Below are 23,664 nucleotides of genomic sequence, written 5' to 3' on the forward strand. Positions count from 1 at the left end.
AAGTGTCCAAGGAAGTTTGGACAGATGTTCTCCAGGGAGATGAGCGATGCAGAAAACTTGTTTGCTGACATGGCATTGCGTTGGATCAAGCGTTGTAAAGTCGAAACTGACATCAGGAAGTTGAAACAGGGTGTCAATTTATAAATGTTGTAAGTGCAAAACCTTGTAACTCGAAACTTCGTAAGTCGAGGGCTGCCTGTATTATAAAACTTGATATTGAGTAAGTTTGTGGGGTTTTTTTCTTATTTAGACGCCGCCTCCTATTGTGAGGCCCTAAGCTGTCCTTTTAGTAGCTTAAGCCTAAACCCCACACAACATTGGGTGCTGCTGCTGGATGCACCTGAGGTGCAAGGGCTGCCCCAGGCTGCCAGGAGAGGGGTGAAGCCTCCTGCTCCCCAGAGCCAGCCCTCAGCCTGCCACAGGCACCCCTACTCTCCTGCTATGGGGAAGGGCCAAGGGCTCTCCAGCCAGTGCTGCAAGGAAGAAACCACCTAACCCCCTACACCCTTCCTGTCCTTCCACTGAGGAAAACTAAGGCAGATCCGCCCTGCCTGCAGCGCATGCGCAACCCCCACCCCACTGCGCATGCGCGGCACCGCCTCCCTCCTCCTCAGTCCCCCTCTCGCTCCCCGGTTGCGCTTGCGCAGTGGGGGCTCGGCGGGGTGGGGGGGATGAGCGTGTTGCTCCCCAACATGGCGGACTTCGACACGATCTACGAGCTGGAGGAGGAGGAGGAGCCGGAGCCCGAGCCCGTGGTGAGGAGCCAGGAGCTGCCGCGGCCCCGCGACGCGCCGGATCCCGTGGCGGTGCGGGGCGCCGGGCACATCACTGTGTAAGGAGTGCGGGGCGCCGGCGCGGGGCGGGCGGGACAGCTGAGCCGAGCCGCCTTCTGCCTCCGCGGCGCTGCTGGGGCCTCCCCGGGAGGCGGTGGCTGCGGGGGAGGCAGCTGGTCCCCTCCCGCCGGTGCCAGGTCGCCCCCCGAGGGCCTGTCCGTCCCCGTGCTTCTCCTTCCCGTGCGTTTCCAAACGAGAGAAATCCCCCCCTCCCCCCATGGGATGTAGCTTAAAAAAGGGATGCAACAGACATCTCCTCAAGGCGGGAACCGGCTCTGCCCGCATCTTGAGAGCTCTCCTGAAGCAGCGCCAGCCGTTCCCTAAAGGGGCTTCCTTCCCTCCTAACCCACTTGGTGGGATCCAGCTCTGATGTCTGGGCGATAAGAAATCTGCCCCCCTTGCATAGCGCTGTTGGGGGTAATTCTTGACAAGTATTTGCCTTCTCACTCCATCTCCTTGAGTTGTGTATGTAACCTGCATGCGCGCGTTCATCTCTTTCTATCACCACGGTGTGGGAAAGGGGATTGGTGGTAGGAGAATAGACTTGACTTCGTCGTCTAGTCACGTGAGGTGCCGCAGGAGCCACTGATTTCTAGCCGGTGTTCTCGCATCTTGACACACCTTCTCAAACCAATGCAAAGAGCTAAGAAATAATACTGTAATAGCAGGCCGTTGAATGAGAAGATCGAGTCGATGATTCTGATGTCCTAGTAAATGAGGACGTATTCTGCTTTTTACATCAATGTATCAGTTCTGGGAAATGACCTCAGGTTGCCGAGGGCGCGTGTCACCCTGGGACTTGTTTGCTTTGGATAGATGCCTCAAATGCTGCGGAAAGCGTTCAGACCCTGACAGCATAATGCATATTCACCTCGTCAGTGAAATCTGAGGGAGAAACAGAGGTGTTGGGTTTTGCTTGGATGTCTTTTGTGTTTCTTCTTGGTATGATCTTGGTACAAAAGGCAGATTGCCAGCCACGCTTCTTTGCAGTGATGGAAGGGGGTAATCGTCCTTGTTCCCATCTAGTCTTCCAGTCTAGATTCCTTATGTATTGTTTTCTTATAACTAATTCAGAGTTAATGTGCTTAAAAATCTTATAGCAGACTTTTGTTTTTCTGCATGTGAAATCTGGGCTTGTACTTACAAAAAACTTGAGCTAATAAAGTTGTGCTGCAGTTTCCTACATTGCTAAATATGGATTCTAGGAATACACCAAAACTTTTTAAACAAGCGTTTTGCTATTTCTACTGACCAGTCTACTAACCTTTTGCTTGTCATGTCAAACTTATTTACAATGCCTATTTTTCATGGTGACACAGGGGGAGAATGACAGGTAGCAATACCTGTGTTTAGATTGCCTAACATTTTCCATTTATAAAGGGCTCCTGATAACTTTTGAATATTGTTATAGCTATTATTTTCAGCAGGTCTTTGAAATTTAGCACAGAGAAATCACTGGTGCTGAAAAATACCTTCTGCTTTGTTTCCCGAAATTCCATTTAGGATTAAGTTTCTGGTGTAGTCAGCAAAACTCTGGTGCAGATGCATCATAATGTTCATATTTTAGTTAAGATTGGATCACTGGCTACCAGCAGTGCTTGAAACTGCAGGAGCAGTTGTCAGAGCAGCCGCATTAGGTGTAGAAAGGAACATTTAGTTTGGGCTCAGCCATTGGGTCCCTGTGATCCATGTCTCGGGCATGTGCTCCTTTCCTGTCCCTTTGCAAGGAAGAAGGGGGGGGGGCAGGAGCAGGAGGAACTGCCCACAGAAGCAGTCTGAATCCAGCACATGGACTCATCACTTCCACTTCTGTCAGTACATCGACAGGGGTCCCCCATATCTTGATGAAAAAGAGATCAGGCCCACCGGGTGGCCCTACCAGCCCATCACTTCCATCTTCAGTGTAAGAAATGTCTCTTCTTGATAACCAACAGGTAACGATATAGCTCAAGTGGTAGCAGTCTGTTACTGCAACACTGGTGCGTTAAAGCCTATTGAAGTAAATGGAAGTGACACAGTGGACACTAAACCTGGTCCCTAGCAGTCAAACACTGCTAATGTGTGATGGCAGTGGCTATTAGAGGGCTATTCGTGTTGCATATAAGAGAATTACTCTTATCTTTTTCTTTAAAAAGAGAAATAATTTTAGAAAGTTGTGTACAAAAACTAGATTAAAAGTAAGCTAGTTAGCCAAGCATTTGAAAGATAGGAAATATTAGAATTGATTACAATAGTGTCAAGAACAGGTCCCTGTTATGATAGGTACTGTGCAGACACAGAGTACGAAAACCTGCCTGCCTTGTGTGTGCTTTGTCATGTTCTTTAATGTCAAGTCATGGTATTTTTTTTCAACAGGACTGCATCATTAAATACACAAGATGGACAGTGATCAGGAAATAATGACGTTATTTCCCTGCCTTATTTCCCTGCAAGCCATCCTTTCCTGAGTATACAGTCAGCTTATTCCTCATGGTGGCTTCTATAGTGCTTGCTGCTGTAGTATCCAAGTGCCTCACAAATATATTCATGCATTGTATTACCACATACATTACCTGGGAGAGGAGTATTTATTTCAGTTTCTCCAGCTATAACATAGTGATGAAAGGACGTGTTTGAGGTCACACGCTGAATTGGTAGCAGAAGCAGAGCTAGAACTTGTTCCTCTGACTCCCAGTCATGGGCACATTGCCTCCAGAACATGGTGCTTTTACTGTCAAAGGCACTGAACTTTTACAGATATCTTTGACTTCAGTTACAAGTTGCGTGTGTTCATTATATCCGTACATCACACCCCAAATGTTTGACATCCACAGAAATAAACAGTTAGTGGCTATCTAATAAAATTTTGGTTTTAGTGATGTGAAGGAAAAAATACTTGAGCTTGTTTCCCATGCTGATTTTTAGAGTAGCTAAAGGAGATGGAAGTTATCAACTCTTTTGGCTGAAAGAGTGGGTGAGTAGGTGTTAGAGCTATTATTGCAATTGATTATCATCTTGCAGGAGGCAATATGTCAGCTTCTCTTAACTTGATTACTTGCCCCTTAATCAAGATGCTGTCCCCTGAAGCTAACAGCTTGTGAGCAACCGCTGTGTAAATACAGTTGTATCATATAGGTCTGGTTTGGACAATACTATAGGAGTTTCAACTGTAAAAGTGGATAAGAAATTGTGCTTTAAAAAAAAAAAGTGCTTAACAGCTACAACTAAAAGTACTAATTTACTTTTTAATTTATTGAGGTCAGTTGTGTTAAGGGATATCAGATCAGTATATGAGTAGTAAGTACTGCAGAGCTCTATACTATTGTTGCCTGAACTTTCATAGTAGGCTAGTTGTATGCAATTAGATTGTGTATTATTGCTCATGTTTTACAAACTGATTAGGTCTTGCAATAATGACTGTGGAAATCCCACAGTAATTCCTCGAGAACAAGCCTGTTTAGTTGCCAGTTGCTATAAGTTATGATTCTGTATGCTATATGTTATTCTTCCTGTACTCCTTAAGGCTGAATAGACTTTTAAAAAGCTCTTGTAGCTTTTTAAAATTATACAGTCTTTCTCTTCATAGTGAAACTCATTATTTTTAATAGATTTTTATCAGAAAAAGAAGGAAAAACTCTGGAATTTGAATTTGGTTTGTCAGATTACATTGCCAGAAAACGGAAATCCAATTATTTTAGTAACTGTTGTTTGCCTAAAAGTTTATTAAAATAAACATGAGTTTAATTTAAGGATTGGTGCTTGTAGTAAAGATTGGTTAAAACTCAGTCATTTATACATCATGAGAGAAGAACACCTGCTTTTGAGTTCTACTGTTTCCTCTTTCTGTTACTAGATTACAGCACTAATTTGTCACCATGGATTTTCAACAACTTCTTCAAGACTCATCCTGGGTTACTAATGATGTGCCTAAAAAGTTAGTGCTCATAATGAATAAATGACTGTTTTACAATTGTCATAGTATATATGACATTTAAAAAATACAGAGGCTGAGAAAGCAAGATGAAATGGTCAAAAGAGGTTCTGTTAGACAAGCCATTGACCAGACATAGGGAAGAACAACACAACCCTTGTGCTGTTTATCTAAGCAGCTAACTTCTAGAATTTAGGAATGCATACAAGTCTCTTCATTTACACTTCTTGCATGACAATAAATGACCACCTTCTTGTATGTTTAAAAGGTCCAGCCTCAATTATACTTTAGTGTGTGTTTATTTTTCTTTACCATGTATTTCATGCACGTATTGCTTTAATATGCTGTTCTCTGCTTGTATCAATTAGTGATTGGAGTTCTTAATTAAACTTTGCTAGTACTGTTGACAAACATTTTAATGAGCTTAGTTATAGCATTGTAGTTTAAAGAAGCACCAGTTTTCTTTGTTATGTTTTACTTTTCTTTAAAGTTAATTATATACTAGTCTGTACTTCTAAACTTGTGTTAAATTGTCAAGTTAGCACAGTTAACACATCTGTGTTAGCACAGTATGCAGAATGGTAGTAAACATTGTATTTTAGCACTCCTGGCATTTGTATGTGACTGATAAAACTTTGGGGTGAAGAAATGGCGTTGTTGCATATTATTCCTTGCAATTCTTTCCCCTTCCCTCCCTCCCCCTCCAAAAAAAAAAAATCCTTAGCTCAAGTTATCACAGTAAGTATAACTACAAAACTTGCCTAAAGACAGTGACAATAAAAAGGAATCAAATCAGAATTCATACAGAACGGAAATAACCAGGAATGAGAATTCAGAGTAGTTTACTATGTAGTGCTTAATTTGGTGAACAGCAAACAGCTTGATTCAAGCCAAAAACTGTATAGCTCATAAGACTGTGGCCTACAGCTGTATTATAGCATCCTGTAAAGGCTAAAGCTTAATTGGGGAGCAGGAGGTGAAGAGGAAAGAAAGTACCTTGGGGACTGTGCAATTATAGCAAAGCCACAGGGCACAGGGTACCAGGATTAGTTTAGGAATCTTTTTAAATTATTGGCTTTTTTTTCTTAGCAAAAATAAGGCTAGCCGATAGCTTACCAAAAGTATGTTTAAATGCTAACTTGAAGATCTGCAGGCAGGTTCACTGAATATTTTAATTAGTTCCATACATTGGAATTTATTCCTAGTTTAAATTCCCTTGCTGAGATACCAAGTTCTACAAAATACCTAGCTCCCTTCAGGCTTCACTGCCTGATGTTTCTAGTGCAGTTGTTGTATAAAGGTTTATACCCTGTCCATAGATAACACATGGTAAAATGCTCTGCTTCGGATTCATAGTTTTCAAAAATACTCTTCATGATTTTTTATGGATACTGCTTGGGTGAATTTGCTTTAGCCAAAAGCAACAATTTTCTCCAAAAATAAGTGATAATGGATTTCATATAAGGAAAATAAACTTGTTTTATCTTACGAATTATATCCATGGTATATGAATAAATTAATAAACAAGTACAAACTAGTAATTCCAATGAAATGGTTGGTTCTGCTTTGTGTCAAACTAGGATTGGAGTCTAATATCAATAGTATTTTTTTTCTTTAAAGAGGGAATGATTTACATTTGAATACTCTTGTTTTAGAATACAATTTGCTTTGCTAGCTGTTTAAAGATACCCTTCAAAGAAGGCCACAAGCTATGCTTCTAGTTTTTCTTTTTGTAGGATAGTTTACAAACTTTTTGAATTGAGGAAGTCTTGGAAAATACTAACACTTGCATACCAAAGTAGGAAAAAATTCTGTTTATTGCACTTTTTAAGTACCAAATTGATTATTACAAAATACTGTTTTTTAAAGGGGAAACAAATACAATAAGTTAGGTGGAATATATTTTGTTTGTCTCTTTTGTCTTCAAGGTTTGGCTTGAGCAACAAGTTTGACACAGAATTTCCTTCTGTTCTGACAGGGAAGGTAAGTCTGAGTTTGCACTAAAATTTTAAATTTGAAGGGCATACTTCATTAACTAGTTTGGGTGTTACCCATGTCTAGAAGCATGTTTTTGGGTTCAGATAAAATCAATTTAAAGTAAATTGTGACAGAAGATGATTAACAACTGTCTACTGCTATGTCCTATATGAAATGAGTTGGTGTTTGCCAACCAGTTCCTACTGTACATGTGTGCATCAGAAAAACTGCTTGCTGCAGTTTGTGTCATTGACAGTCTTAGCACAGAAAGCCCCAGGACTAGCCCGAGGTACATAAGCAGTCCACATCGAACTAGGACTGGCCCCGAGCATCTGGAATCCAGAAAACTGCTTGTTGTGTAAATTAAATAACTCACGTTACCGGGGCTTTCTGCCAAGCATCACCCAATTCATTTTTGGACAGTTTGTGAAAAGAAAAGTCTTTTTCTTAAATATAGTGAGAAGGAGTGGAAAGCAAGCCATCTTGCAGCTTTTCATGTAAGGCTGAAAACGGAAGTGCTTTGAATTATTTTCTAAATGCTGTATAGCTCCAGTTATTCAGTTACTGTTTAGTAGTGATGATCTTTCACAGAAAGCAAATCAGAAAGAGGTTACTGCTGTGCTGAAGGAAATTTCCTAGCATACTGTCCCTGAGATTAGCAAGAACCTCTTTTTCAAATGATAGCCATCTGTTAATGAAATGTGGCAGTAGCTTTCTTTATTCTTCCTTTAAATGCTTTTATTTGTGTGTTCCTCTGCTTCGGACTTATGATTCTTTACTCCAGCTTTCTGGATTATTCTCCCCTTTTGTTCCTCCTTATTGCTGAAATGTTTCACTCTCCCAGTTTTCACCCCATATCATTCCTCATCTCTCTTTTCCAAAACAGATGCAGAGGAAAAATTTCAGGATTTGTTATTTTCCGTAATCACATAGCATGCAGTTAAGGCTTCACACTGCCTCTGCAGTCTTCTTGCAGTCACTGTTGAGTCATATTAACGTAGTACTGAAATGCATCTAGATGGCATCCTCTGTCTGGTTCTGACAGATCCATCTGTTTTTTCCCCTTGGTATTTTTTTTTCGCCTTAAACACAGTGATTACAATACTTGAGGTAAAAATCTGTCCAACGTTGTTTGGCAATCCAATTAAAATGATAAAGAAACAGATTACACCCCCCTGCTCTCCCCACCAATGTGTTAAAAGGCAACCTGGTAATTCTGGGCCTGATCCAAGATCCCACTAAAGTCAAAGGAAAGGATATTATTATCTTTATTGGGCTTTGAATTGGAACCTATAGCTGGACTTTTGTCACCTGTTTTTTCAAGGGTTCTCTTCCATCTTGAGGTAAATGTTCAGGTTCAGTTCTGAGGTAAAGCCACAAATTAAACATGATTTAAAAAAGAATGTGAACATTCAATGGATATTTCAAAGAAGTATAATTTTCTATAATTGAAGCTGCAACTGTAGAAGATATCTCCTAAGTAATAAATATGAAGGTATTAAAATAGAATTCAATAACTTTACATTTTGAATAAAAAAAAAAAAACCCTTATAGAAACCTTAATTTCTCTCACTTTTCCCCTCAGTGAGGTTTCCAGCACTATTTGGCCAGTGAGCATTTGATTTTTTTTTTTCCTATGGATTTTCATCTTCACTCAAAGATCTTGCTATAGGATTTTGTGGCTAAATTCTAAATATGGTAGTTTTGTAGATTTGCTCAGTTTGATTTTTTCAGTACTTTGTTTAAACAATTTTTAAATAATCTTTAACTCCTAGGCCTATAGGTTTAGGGAACAGGAGGTTTCTTGATTATCAAGAAGACTAAACTAAGCTAGAAAAGTACTATTCATGATATATGGCCCAATGGCATGCACAGCTCCAGGTGACAAGAAAATGACAGAGCCAGTGAACCTTAAGGAAGAAAGTGGAGCTTCCTGCCCTGATCTTAAAACAATAAGGAGATTAGTGTGCAAGGCAGGGAAGTGTAAGTCATAAAATGTACCCTTGGTATTGTGATCCAACAGGACATGTGATGGATAGAGTTTGTGATCATGATGATTGAAGGAGGCAGATCAGGCCTGCTGGGCTTTGCTTGCTCTCTTCCTCTGTTTGCAGATTCTCTTGCATCCTGTTGTAAAGTATTATGACACCCTCCTCCTTTTATGTTTTTTTAAGGCCTAAAAGGAACTAATGTCTTTTTACAATGTGTACTGCACGGCCAGAAGCTGTGTACTTATCTTTCTTTTCAAGACACAAACAAACTCTTCAAGTAACTTTCCAAATATCTCAGACCCAGAGTTTCTTAATTAAGTTTGCTCTGCAGGCAAGAGCTGGTAAATTCTGTATTGGGAATTAACTAGAAACTTTCAGATTAATGTTTCAAAGCTACAGGTTCAGATAGGAAAAAAATTTAAGACTGTGGAAGTAACTTGAGGAAGATCCACTTAGAAGTATATGTTCTGAAGGGCATCTTACCAATAATTTGGCACTAGATTGTTTATCTTGCTGAAATATGGCCGTTATTGATTACTTGATGTAAAAAATGCCAAGTCTTGGTAGGGTTACAAAAGAATCTCAGATATGTAGTGGCTTTTAACAAATTCCTCTGTCAGCTCAAAATAACCTGGTGTGAGTACTCAGGATAAAATTGGACTTTAAATTCATGTCCTTCCTGTTAACAAGTATTGTGTTCTTAATTGAAGAATTTGTGACTGTGTTGCTGAGCTGTTGTTAAGGTATAAACAGGACTTTCTAATAAAGATGAACTAATGCTCATCAAGACTTAAGTGTTTTGATTGGAGGAGGGGAGGTGAAAGTATCGCAGATCTACAAGAATATTTCGTCATTTCTTGGTTTTCCAAACTGGTGGTTGTCATCCTTATTGTACAATCATTTTAACACAACAAATTGAAACTGAAGTATGTTACACCAAAATTAAATGTTGTGGATTAGAAGCAAGCAACATTTAGTTTCAGTTCCATAGTACAAGAGTGAACTGCTGGAAGTCTAGCTCGTGTATTTTCTGTTAGGGCTTTATTTGGTGTCCTCTTTTTCCTGTGCAATCCAGAAAAAGCAGACTGATCTGTCTAGCTGTTTATACTGTCTTTTCCCATGGCATCTGAGCTCATCAAGGCCATTTCACATGAATAATATTAAGATGCCATTTTATTCAGAAAATCAACTTTCATAGAAATGGCACAGAAATACTGGAATCCTGTGATTCTCATGTATTCTTTATTTGATGCCTTCAGTTTTCCAATGTGATTTATTTTTTCTTCTTGTCAGCTCTGCAAAATCAACCTGCAGTCTCAATAGCAAGCTAAGTCCTTGTTTCCCTCTTGGGTATTATTGCTACAATTAATAATAATAAAGGTTCCATAGACCAGTCATATGCTAATTGCACAATGTAAATGTTTTCAATAGGTTTGCACACTCATATCTGCTAGAACTGGGTAAACAATTTTGTGGATGATGCAGAAGAGAATAGCATCTGGTTTTTTTTCCTGCAGCAGAGCTGGCTCTATACAGTGCTAGGAAAAGCAAGTTAATTTATGTTTTGTCATCAAAGTTGCCAGATGTGACTTTGCATACACAACCATCATGCATCTTGTAAAAGATAGTACCTTTTGTGTCCACTCAGATGTCAAAACAGCCACAATTTAAGGAAATTCAATTTTTTTAGGGAAATTAACTATGAATTTAGAACAGTAACTCAGTAATATGCTGAGCTTCAAGCTGCCTAGAAAGTAAACATCTGACATTTGTGATTGTAAAATTGTGAATTGTTAACCTGTGCAGCATACCATTAAGTCTTGTTTCTTTTAATACAAAATTTACATTGAGTGCAGATGAAGGGTTCTTGTTGAAGTGCGGCTACTTTCACAATGTCATAAATATTTAAATGGATCTCTTCCCCATCTCAGCTATTCTGCTCCAGTCTTGTATCAGTGCAGGATTGCTCTCTAGACAGTTACAATTTTTTTTTTTTTTTTTACTTTACTGCAGCTCCGGGTCAAAAAAAGTGTATGTTTAAATGTTGATGGTTCAGTCCATACATAAAGTAATTGGAATTGGTCCACTTGTTTAAAAAAAACAAACAAAAATCTAAAAAACTGTTAATTGAAGAAATTATTGTGAAACCTGTTCCATATATGGAGGGAATACATTTGTCAGAGAATACAAGCTTATTTCCTTAGTCAAAAAATGAACACTTCTCTGAAATATTTGCTATGTACTTACTTGCCTGTTCATAGTACCCAAAACACTGCCCTGATTGATGGTCTTGTGTTAACTGACTGTAGGCCTGGCTTATGTACAAATCCAGATCACCAGTGCCGTTAATGAGCAATGACCCAAATGGCCAGGAAACAGCTGTTGCACTTTCTGGCACTCACTCTTGCAGTCCTTCCATGGGCATAGCTCTGTGTGTAGAAGAGGATAGCAGAATCAACTCTTCAGTATTTCCTGGCCCCCTTTCTGTAGAAGTGAAAGACTACCAGTGAAACCGATGCATTTCTGCTGCAGAGAAACTTCAGCATAAAATGGAGCTGTGTTTGGGGATACTGCAGAAGTTGCCTATGCTTGGCCTACGGCCTGATTCTTTGTGGGGTATTTCAGGTGTTGCTAGCATGTGATTGTCCAAACCCTCTGATCCTTTCCCACCGGTCAGGATTCCACCTTAAAGTTTCTGCCTTAGGTCCAGACTTAAAGTTTTTCCATGTACTGGACATTCTCTTCACCAAAAAATGGTCAGAATCAATTACAGACTTACCAGCGATTGCCATTTAAGAAAACATTTATGTGAAGTGTAAATAAAGTTAATTTTCTCATCACAATATTAAAATGAAGTAATTGTAAAATATTTTCCTAGTCAAGACGATGGTAAAATAAAACTTTTTTTCCTGAAATAGTAAAACAGCAATTGTACAATTTACTGTTCCCACTGTTATAGCACTATTGAACTTCACAAAGGAGAAAGAAATAGATAAGTTGTAGAAGTTTTAATATGAAGTACCCTAAGTTAGTCTTCTTTGAGGGTTCTTTGTTTACTTGAGTCAAGCTGAAACACAAAAGTGCATGTACTGTGATGCACAGTCAGGAAATCACAATTTATGTTTAAATACCATGCACGCGCTGTTCTGTATCATACCTGGCCTTCACAGCAATGGAACCCATTTTCTAGAGCACCCTTTGGTAAGAGTGCTCATAATGTCCCTGTCCTAGCATCCTAACATATGGGTTTAAGGTCTTTCCCTCATCCCACATGTTCAACCAGTCTTGTTGCTCTTTTTTTTTTTTGTCTTTGCTCTGTGACTTCAATTAAGTTGGCATATGTTTAGTTGATAAATATTTGTTTAGGACGACTCTAGCACATATGTGCATGTGTGTGTGGACTCTTAGTCTGATTTTCTTTGCAGGTGGAGATGGTTAAAATTCATGCTTTGTGCCCTGAGTAAACTTGCCTACATTGGCAGCTTCATGGAAGAAGTCTTGAGGGCTTTGACATGTAACAGCATTCTTGTAAGAGGTGTGGTACAAGTGTCATGTAATGTCAAGTAGTTCTTCTGGGTCTTTGTCCAAGAAGCCATAATATCAGTTGCAGAAGTGTGTGGTCATTCAGTTTTGGAAGGGTTTTTTTAGGATCTTAGCCTGCAGAAGAAACATTTGCATTTATCAGCAGTAGTGGTTTTCATATCCTTTGCATGCAAGACAAATGGCAAGGTACTCTTAGGTGTATTCAAAAGGTTGTCTTTTGGATTTTAAGATGCTCAGATCTTGTGTGCAGGAAGAGCCTGTGGAGCTGGATTCTTTTGACTAGTGCTTAATGGAAAACTGTCAGGAGTGAGCTTAAAGTTCCCATAATTGAAGTCCCACAGTTCTCTGCTGTAATGGGGGGTTGTTTCTCTTTACTTAGTTCTCCCTTTATTCTTAATCTCAGTTTCCTTGGACCCAACAGAAGGATGGTTCCAAAGAAGGATTCAGAAAGGATGTCTCTTTCAGCATCTTTCTCTGGCTACTTTGCTATGGTTTCTTGCTTGAACCAAAGCAAGGGTCCTCTCTCCTTTTACTCTTGCTCTTCTTTGTTTTGTTTTATCCACTTTTTTCTTTCATAGAACAGGCTGTCAGAACACCTTCACTAGCTAGCATCCTGCCCCTGTGCTTTTGTATCTGTCAAGCCATGTTTGTTTTTAGGAAAAGGTAGACTTCAGACTGAAAACTCTGTCAATGTAGTTGGTCAGAAAGACACTGCTTGAAGTCTACAGTTTTGTCCAGCTAGATCACTGGTGGCAGCTGGCTGTATAATTCTGTGATCATGTTAACAGCACAGTTAATGTGGCTGGGAAGCAACAGAAGCTGTCCTTTTAATTGAGTATTTTCAAGTTCTGTATAGTTTTGTTGACCAGGAAAGGGGTGAAGGGACATCACAGAAACAGCTGCCCATCTGTCAAGAATCCATTAACTGCTCCAGTGATTCCAGTGAAGTGGTTATTTTACTTGGGGATCTAGACTTCATTTTAATTGAATCACTGTTATACAGGGTTTTTTCCAGCTATTACAAAATATCAGATGAAGGAATTCTTGAATGGAAATAAGACCTTGTGAGTCTATAGTTAACCTTAACATGCAGTTCTTCTCACAATAGACTAGTAGATGTTAAATTTTTCTTTTGTGTAAACAGCCACTACAGAAACAGTGCTGTGCCAGAGCTTTACCAAATCTTCAAGTAGCACGATTCCTATATTAGACTCAAAAGATGGCCAGGATTCGTACTTCTGCGTCTTGAGACGCTGGAAACATAGGAAGGACTTTGAGTTCAATGAGGGACACCACTTTAATCAGCAAATATTCTTTGGGTAAACAGTAAACTTCAAGGTGTACTATTGTCTAGAAGTCTCAGCTTCTGTTTTCATCGTTGGGGTTTGAAGTTGGTTCTCTAGTTGGCTTTCTGGCTTGTAAGGGTAAGGCACAACTTATTTTTTTCCCCCTCCTAAAGATTTCCTGTTCTGTCCCACACAAAGTTGAGTGGATGTGGGAAATTTCAGTCCAGGTGTTGTTAACATTCTAACAATTTAAATAAAACTTTTCTGACTTTCTGGAAAGTATTATTTTGCCTCCTACACCTGAACTGTGCCTGAAAGTTGACCCACTTTTGAAAGTCTTTCAGAGTAAAGTTCCATCTGTGAGTGTTCAAAATTGCCTGTCATTTGAAAATCTTAGCAAAAATTTTACCATGGATTTCTTCCAGAATAAGTCGGTTCTCAAGAAAGAAAACTTGTCAGAACAGGAAGGCTTCAGAACAGCAACCTACTGTACAGATTGGTAGGGACCTACCTAATTCATGGGGGCTGCTCCCCAATTTTACAGACAGAACACGGGCCCAGGAAGCTATTTCGTGGGCAAAGCATGGCAGGCCTCCCATGCCTCTGGCCAAGGGGCCCCATCGCTCTACCCCTCGCTGCTTATTGGCTGTGGGGGCTGCCTGGCATGTGGTCCCACCCCTTGCTAGTGATTAGCAGAGGGCTGTCTATCATGCAGATCCCACCGCTCACCTCTGATTGATGGAGAAGGGTGGGGCTATGACAGGCAGCCCTCACAGCCAATCAGTGGTAAGGGTTGGGGATGGCAGCCATACAGGCAGCCCCTTTCCCCCCTGCCCTGGCAAGCTGCTGCAGCGCTCTAGTGCCCCCCCCCGTTGGTTGCCCCCCACCTCCCCCTCCAGATTTTGTAGACATTGTCGTATTTTGCGAAATTTCAAATTCAGTATGTCCCTACAAAAAGGCATGTCTTGTACATCTGTGCAAGATGCATTTCCTGTAGTCTTCCTTTTTGCTTTCTAGGTTGGTCTTAGCAGGAAGCCATTGCTGGAGTTGTTGGATCATACCACTTGGGAGGATTTCAGCAATTTGTTCCATTTCCATTAGTTAATGCAGCTTTTTCTCTGAAGGTCCAACTTCATCCTAGGCAAACTAGGCTTTCGCTAGGGAAAAACTAGCACTTTTTTTCTGTGTGAAATGGCAGTTTTTACCTACAAACTGAACAGACTCTTGTTTCCATGGAAGCCAAATATCTCTTTCATTCTTGCCAACCTCACCAATTTTATATGCTGCACAGCTCTAGTCCTAATCTAATTTTTTAGGGGACAGGTGTATTATTTACAGAACTGATTTATTATTCATTGCCAGATAACATGAAGGAATCTGTTTTTCAACTGTTAGAACCCTTCCCCCCCACCCAAGCATTTAAGGTAAGATGGGCTTGTTCTAAGAAAGTGACCTTATGCTAAGCGGTCTGAGCAATAGTGTGGATTTGAATTGGGGGGATTGATTGAGGTGGCTTTGTTTCATGCCTGATAATTGTATCCGTGGTGTCACTTATATGTAGAGACAATTGGTATGAAAGTAGTTCTGTAATGGCTTCCAGTTAAAGTTCACCATCTCTGTTGCAGGTTGCTCCAGAAGAATTCAAGACCAGTATCAGCCGAGTGAATGCGTGCTTAAAGAAGAATCTCCCTGTCAATGTAAAATGGCTGCTTTGTGGCTGTCTGTGCTGCTGCTGCACATTGGGTTGCAGCCTGTGGCCTGTTATCTGTCTTAATAAAAGAGTAAGTGCACATTTCAAAGTGGCATTGTCTCTATGGTTTGCAATTACTGTTACCATTAAATAACCTTAAGTAAGTAACAATGCCCTTCTTTATTTCAACCCTTTTTTCTATATCCCAGCTGCAGCTATAAGTCTCCCCTTTTAAAATATGTATGCATGTAATCTTTAGCTTATAACTGTCATTAGTAAAATACATAGCTTATAACTGACATTAGTAAAATACATAATTTATTCAAGTAAGCACCTTTGAATTATCTGGGTAGACTTTTTGGATCTCTGAGCAGTGGGTTTGATTAGCTGATGTCTGGGAGTTCCTTCCAGCTCTACATTTCTATGATATTACGAGTTGCTTTAGTAGAGTGCTGCTAGAGCAGCAGTTGATCCCAGAGACTGTCCTAAGTAGAGTGAAGTGTTCCAGCTGCTCTTCTTTTCATCCAGGTGTAGATTTCTGAAAGATGAAAATGATTTTGCTTCCTAAACAGTGGCTTTGTACCGCAAATATTCTGGACTATTGATTCAGCTAATTACATTTCATTATGTCTTAGGAGCAGCAGAATTTGACTCTTTATATTTGAATATTGCAAGACTCACTTTCTTTCCTGTATAATCTCTTAACAACATAAAGCTGGACAAACAGTAACATCTTTGCAAACAGTATTCAAAAAGTATTCCTTCAAAAAAGAAGGGAAAAAAAATCTAGGAAAGATTAAAGAAATATAGTCCTGGTTTTATATTTAGAACTTGCATACCGCAGTGATGGGTGGGCGGATGAGAACAGGATGGGTTTCAGTACTGACAAGTGCAAGGTACTGTACCTGGGGAGGAAGAGCCAGCAGCATACCTACAGGCTGGAGAACTCCCTTCTTGTCAGCACAGAGGCAAAAAAGGATCTTGGAGTCATTGATTGCAAGATGAACATGGGCCACCAATGTGAGGATGCAGTCAGGAAGGCTAACCTCAACTTTTCATACATCCACAGATGCAACATGAGCAGGTCCAAGGTGGTGATCCCCTCCTATGCAACGTTGGTCAGGCCATAGTTGAAGTACTGCATCCAGTTCTGGGCGCTACACTTCAGGGGGGATGTGGACAGCATAGAGGGGGTCCAAAGGAGGGCTGCTCACATGGTATGGGGCAGCAAAGCAGGCCCTATGAGGAGAGGCTAAGGTACCTGAACCTGTTCAGCCTCCACAAGAGAAGGCTGAGAGGGCATCTGGTGGCTGTCTGTAAACTTACCAAGGGGGACCAGTGGGGAATGGGAGAGACCCTGTTCCCCCGTGCAGTACCTACAGAACTAGGAATAACAGTCATAAGTTAACTGAGAGTAGGTTCAGGCTGGACATCGGGAAGCACTACTTCACAGTCAGGGCAGCTGGGATCTGGAATCAACTTCCAAGGGAAGTGGTGCTCGCTCGAACCCTGGGGGTCTTCAGAAGGAGGCTAGATAATCACCTTGCTGGGGTCATTTGACCCCAGCATCCTTTCCTGCCCATGGCAGGGGGTCGGACTTGATGATCTGCTCAGGTCCTTTCTGACCCTACCAATTATGAAACTGTGATGGACATAAGGAAAGTTCTGGAATGTAACATTACACTTTGTACTATACTTTCTGAAGTATCAGTGATTGGAAAGCCATGGAATTTGTCTCTAAATTAAAGCAGTTAGTCTGAAGATGCATCAGGACAATGGAGAAAAAACTTTAGATAATAATTAATTGAAGAGTACAAAAACCTGGAATAAGACCTATCCTCAGCGAGATGCATGAGTTATGTGGCAGAAAGATGCATTAAATCCTAAAACTGTTGAGCCACAAGTTGTTCTTTGAACTGTTAACTGCTTTCATCACATTGTTGCATGAAAACAATTAAGAGACAAAACTTGAATTGGAAAAATATAAACCCCAAACAGTCAACATGTTGTTTTACTAAGCATAGTGTTTGAGGGAGCTGTGAGAGGGGATCATAAACCAGCCTGTATGTATCCAATAATAAAATAATGTATGTAGATCAGTTTTAAAATAATACCTGATTAATGTTGTTTAAGGACTGAAACTCATTACACCCTGGTATAAAATATAGAATAGGTTTTGTAAGTTTTTGCAAAATTAACTACTCTCAATTTTTAGTTTTAATTTCTCTTTCAAGAAGAGCGATTTACCCAGCCTTAGTTATATCAGAAATAATTTTAATAAAAGTATAGAAATTCCCTAAATATTTTGAATGGCTATACACATTTGTCTGGTTCTGTATGAAGTTAATATGGATGCGGAAAAAAATTACTTCTTCTAAATAAGAGTTGTTTTGTGTTAATATTTAGTCAGAAATAAATGCAGTTCATTTTTATAGCACCTGGCAACAGATTTAGAAAATCAGATTTAAGTGTGCTGATTAATTTGCCTTAAATGTTTAGGTTTTATAGATTGTAGGGAGCTGGAAGGAACCTCACGTGATCATTAGGTCCAGCCCCCTGCACTAGGCAGGAAGGACAATTGGGGTCAGGTGATCCCAGCGAGGTGACCGTCCAGTCTCCTCCTGAAGATTTCCAGGGTAGGTGATTGCACCACCTCTGGAGAGAGTTTATTCCACAGTCTAGACACCCTAACTGTGAAGAAGTTTTTCCTAGTGTTAAGCCTGAAATGGTCTTCCAGGAGTTTGTGCCCATTACTCCTGGTTTTCCCCCACGGGTGCCCTGGTGAACAGTTTCATAGATTTCATAGACATTAAGGCTGGAAGGGACCTCAGAAGATCATCGAGTCCAGCCCCCTGCCCAAAAGGCAGGAATTCAGCTGGGGTCACAGGATCCCAGCAAGATAAGCATTCAGTTTGCTTTTGAAGGTGTTCGATGTAGGTGCTTGAACCACCTCCGGCGGCAGGCTGTTCCAGACCTTGGGGGCTCAGACAGTAAAGAAATTCTTCCTTATGTCCAGCCTGAAACGATCTTGTAGTAGTTTATGACCATTCGATCTAGTTGTCATCCCTTGGGGCACTCTGGTGAACAAACGTTCCCCCAGATACTGGTGGTCACCCCTGATAAACTTATAGGTGGCCATCAGATCACCCCTGAGCCTGCGCTTTTCCAGGCTAAAGAGCCCCAGGACTCTCAGCCTGTCATCATAGGGTCTGCTTCCCTGACCTCTGATCATGCGCGTGGCTCTTCTCTGGACTCTCTGAAGCTTCTCCACATCCTTCTTGAATTGTGGAGCCCAAAACTGGACGCGGTACTCCAGCTGCGGCCTCACTAAGGCCGAGTACAAGGGGAGAATGAAGTCCCGGGATTTGTCTGAGAAGCATCTATGGATGCAAGCCAGCGTTTTGGTCGCTTTACTAGCTGCAGCATCGCACTGCAGGCTCATGTTCATCTTGTGGTCAATGATGACCCCCAAGTCTCTTTCTTCCGTAGCGCTAGCGAACATAGCAGTGCCGAGCCTATAAGGATGCTGCGGGTTTTTCTTCCCAAGGTGGAGAACCTTGCATTTATCGGCATTGAACACCATCAGGTTCTCGTCCACCCACTTGCTGAGCCTGTCCAGGTCAGCCTGGATCACCCGCCTGTCTTCTGGTGTGGATGCTTTGCCCCAAAGTTTGATGTCATCAGCGAACTTGGCCAGTCCGCTTCTGACTCCAGTGTCCACATCATTAATGAAGATGTTGAACAGTATAGGTCCAAGGACAGAGCCTTGGGGGACCCCACTGGTCACAGGACACCATGATGAGTGACTTCCATCAATTACTACCCCCTGGATCCGACCACGGAGCCAATTTTCCAGCCACTGGATCGTGGAGGACCCAAGGCAACAATTGGCCAGTTTCTCCAAGAGGTGATCATGGGAAACCAGATCAAAGGCTTTTTTGAAGTCAAGATATATGACATCAATCTCTTCTCCCTTGTCCAGGTGATAGGTCACCTGGTCGTAGAAGGAAATGAGATTGGTCAAGCAAGACCTACCCGCAACAAACCCATGCTGGCTATCCCTTAAGATGTTGGTGTCGGCCAGTCCATTAAGGATGGCCTCTTTAATAAACTTTTCTAAGATCTTCCCCGGGATAGAAGTCAGGCTAATGGGCCTATAGTTAGCCGGATCCACTTTCCTCCCTTTCTTGAAGATAGGCACCACATTGGCCTTCTTCCAGTCTTCGGGCACTACACCAGAGCGCCAAGAGTTTTCAAAGATCCGTGCTAGAGGCTGGGCTATGATGCTCGCCAGCTCTTTGAGTACCCTGGGGTGAAGATTGTCAGGGCCAGCTGACTTGAAGTTATCCAGCTTCTCCAGATGTTCCTTCACGAAGTCAGCATTAATGGAGGGCAAGGGATCACCCTCACCTGGACTTCCCTGTCCCGTAGCGGGCATGGGCATCCCATGGGACTGATGAAAGACCGACGCAAAGTACCTATTTAAAAGGTTGGCTTTTTCCTGGGCGTCAGTTGTCAGATGCCCGTTGCCCCATCTGGTTCAGCAGGGGTCCAATGTTGCCCCTGCTTTTCCTCCAGCTCCCCACATATCTGAAAAAGGACTTTTTATTGTCCTTGATGCTCAAAGCTAGTTGGAGTTCAGTTGCAGCCTTGGCTTTCCTGGTCTGCTCCCTACAGGACCGGACCAGTGCAGAATAATCCTCCTTGGAGGTGATTCCCATCTTCCATCCTTTGTAAGCCTGTTCACCAAGCCCTTGATGTATTCCCCTGATGTAGCGGTAAGCTGCTACCAGTCTTCAGCCTTTTCTTTTTTGGGCTGAAGAGCCCCAAGACCCTCAGCCTTTCCTCATATGGCCTGCCTTACAAGTCTTTGATCATATGGGTGGCTCTCCTCTGGACTCTCAAGCTTTTCCACGTCCTTGTTGAAGTGCAGCACCCAGAACTGGACTCACTACTCCAGCTTGCAGTCTCACCACCACTGAATAAAGTGGAAGAATCACTTCCTTGGTTTTGCTTGAGATGCATTGGTTGATGCATGCCACAGTATTGTTTGTCGTTCTATTGTGCTGACCACCCTCCTCTACTGCAGTGAAACCTGGACCGTCTACTGATGCCACATTAAGACTCTCGAGAGCTTTCACCAGCAGTGCTTGCATCAAATCCTGGGGATCAAATGGGAGGACTGCTGGACCAGTGTGAGCGTCCTCCATGAAGCTGTGTCCACCAGCATCAAAGCCTTGCTCTTGAAAAATCAACTCCAATGGACGGGCCACTGCATCCGGATGTCCGAGAATCGCTTCCCTCACCAGATTCTCTTTTCCCAGCTCTCTTGTTGGCCAATGCTCAAAGGGCCAAAGGAAATGGTACAAAGACACACTCAAGGTGGCCCTTAAGCACAGAGGCATTGACACGAATGGCTGGGAGGAGCAAAGCTGCTGACCGTTCGGTGTGGCATCACCTGGTCCACCAAGGCATGCACTACTTCGAGGCCCAACAACTTGATACTGAGATGGAATGACAGTGGCGGAGGAAGGAGAAAGAGACCGGCCTGTGGCTATGAATCGCACTCCCCCATGCAACAACATGCCCCCATTGCCGAAGAATGTGTGTATCCAGTATCGGGCTCCTCAGTCACCTGAGGACTCATCAAGCTCGATGGATGTCATCCTTGACTCTGAGGGACTGCCACCACTGAAGTATTGTTTGCTGTGTTGGCTACAGCATTGTACTGACGGCTCATGTTCGTACTATGGTCTGTTATTACCCCTAGGTCCCTTTCAGTCTTGACGTTAGTCAGTTTGGCACCACCGAACCTGCAAGTATGTTAGGGGTTGTTTGTCCCCAGATGGAGCACTTTACACTTCTCAATGTTGAATTTCATCTGGTTCTGATCCACCCAACTTCCAGCCTGTTTGGGTCCACCTGTATTTGCAGCCTATCTTTAATCGTGACCATGCTTCCCCATAACTTGCTGTCATCCATGAATTTGGCCAGTGAACTCTTCACCTCCACATCCAAATCATTGATAAAGATGTTGAAAAGCACTGGACCAAGCACAGACCCCTGAGGGTAACCACTAGCTACGTCTCAACAGGATGACACAGATCCGTTCATTAGAACTCTCTGGGTCCTACCCCATAGCCAGCTTCCTACCCACCTACCTGTCAAGCAGTTAAGCCCTCAATCCTCTAGTTTTCCCATGAGAACATCATGGGATACCAAATCATAGGCCTTTCAGAAGTCTAGATATACAAGGTTGACCTCCTCTCTCTTATCCAGGTGGTGAGTTACCTGGTCATAAAAGGTGATGAAATTGGTAAGACAAGACCTGACCACAACCAAGTCTTGCTGGCTCTTGTTCAGGATCCTACCTTCTGCAAGCGTATCACACAGACTCCTTGATGAATTTTTCCAGGATTTTGCCCGGGATACAAGTTAGGCTAATTAGCCTATAGTTCCCTGGGTCCTCTCTTGTCCCTTTCTTGAAGATGGGCACAACATTGGCCCTCTTCCAGTCTTCATGGACCTCCCCCAAGCGCTATGAGTTTTGGAAGAGTTTTGCCAGAGGTCCTACAATGACTTTGGCCAGCTCCTTCAGCACTCATGGATGAAGTTCATCTGGTCCTGCTGACTTTTAAATGTCTAATTTTTCTAACTGATCATGCACCTATCTAATTGATTTATATAAGTAAAAAATGGTAAGACCATCATATCCTTACCCCACCCTCTTTGTAAGTCTGTATTAATCATGCAGCTTCTTAAAGGAGAAAAGAGCACATTCTTTTTGTTTGTTTTCCTGGTTTCAGGTCAGGACTTGTATCCTTTCTGAATTTAGGATGATAGTGTAGGCAGTCAAAAGATGGGGTCTTTCTCTTGTTTTGTAGGTTTGTTTCCACTTCTAATACCTGAAAGAAGATTGCACTAAATTCCACCAGATGAAATGTATGGGTTATATCACATGTAGGGAAATGTAATGCTCTCTCTCCAATTTTTTAATACAAAAAAATAGTTTCATAGTATCATAATTGGTAGGGTCGGAAAGGACCTGAGCAGATCATCAAGTCTGACCCCCTGCCATGGGCAGGAAAAGGTGCAGGGGGCAAACAACCCCATCTAGGTGATTATCTAGCCTCCTTTTGAAGACCCCCAGGATAGGAGCGAGCACCACTTCCCTTGGAAGTTGGTTCCAGATCCTAGCCACCCTGACTTTGAAGTAGTGCTTCCTGATGTCTAGCCTCAGTCTACTCTCAGTCAATAGAGTAGCTTGGAGTTAAGGGTGATGCTCACAGACTGTGTATACAACTTACCAGCTCTGCTTTGCAATATCTCTTCTGTAATGTTCTTGGTCCTTTTGTGAGTGTAAATGACCAAAACAGGTGATTGTTTCTGTGACTGGGGGCAAAGCTTTATAGGACAGTACAAGGCTACTGTGAAACACATTTCATATTTGACCTCATGTAAGGCTTCAGAACCTGATCTTGGAATTGAAAATCATTATGTTTTAACCTGCTAGGCAACTAACTGTTGGAAGTCCCAATCTTGCAAAGAATGGGACTCTTTCACTGACTATAAAGGCACTCTCCAGTTGATGGCTGTTCTTGTTTTCTCCCCTTCTCCCTCTCCCTTTTCCCTCTCCCTTCTCCCCTCCACCCATGTTTTGCCAGAACACCTCCGCTAATTATATAAATATATTAATTTACCCAGCACCTATTCCCTTATCAAAGGCCTCATTTTAGTATGTTGACAAATGCCCTGTTCAGGCAGAACATAACTGCCATGGAAAGCCTGAACATGGTTGCTGAAAGAAGCAATCTCTTGCATAAATGTGGTCAATCTCTTAATGGGTTATTGAATAATGGAGTAAAGACTTTGAATTTAACTATACTATAAAGGGGTCAGTGCAGAAGCAGAATACCAGGGCAGTTGATTTAGATCCCACGGTTGCTAGCTTAGTTTTGTCCTAGCAGGACCTTTCAAGATGCATACCTGCTTTCCTAAACAAGAGATGCAGTAAGGAATGCTAGGGGTCAAGTGTTTGGATCACCATGACCAAACTGAATAGAGTGCAATGTTTTGGCAAAAAAACAAATGGAATATGGTATATGCTGCACCAAAAATACTGAGTCTAAAAAGAATCCTAACGCTGTGTGGTTGGGAAGGGGAGCAGAACAGATTGAAAATCTTCCCCATAGACACAGGGAAACAAACCATTTTCTTAACTTTCTGAGGCTCCCAGTTTTCTATACATAAAAGTAGAGGTGCACCGATAGAGATTTTTGGGGCTGATACCGATCAGCTGATTTTTAAGGCGGCATATCGGCTGATACTGATCCGATTTCTGCTACAGCTGCGTGCGGCTGGTAAGTCTGTTGTGGTAAAGGGGGTAAGGGGGCAGATCAGTGCCCCCCACAGGGAGGGAGGAGTGGGGCAGGGG

The 23,664-nt window shown here is 42.0% G+C and overlaps 1 protein-coding gene across 2 annotated transcripts in view; it reads left to right on the forward strand.

The window, feature by feature from the left end:
* Positions 1-637: 637 nt before the first annotated feature.
* Positions 638-23,664, forward strand: part of CHIC1 (cysteine rich hydrophobic domain 1) — a 30,774-nt gene continuing 7,747 nt past the window's right edge. Inside the window, exons 1-3 of one of the 2 annotated variants that reach the window (XM_019487844.2) lie at positions 638-832; positions 6,672-6,726; positions 15,166-15,321. In XM_019487844.2, the coding sequence (XP_019343389.1) occupies positions 672-832; positions 6,672-6,726; positions 15,166-15,321 (372 nt within the window). In that variant the 5' untranslated portion in view covers positions 638-671. The remainder of the gene's footprint in view (positions 833-6,671; positions 6,727-15,165; positions 15,322-23,664) is intronic. The other variant, XM_006263654.4, reaches the window with a different exon arrangement.

Source organism: Alligator mississippiensis, chromosome 8 (genome assembly GCF_030867095.1).
Source record: "Alligator mississippiensis isolate rAllMis1 chromosome 8, rAllMis1, whole genome shotgun sequence".
NCBI lineage: Eukaryota > Metazoa > Chordata > Crocodylia > Alligatoridae > Alligator > Alligator mississippiensis.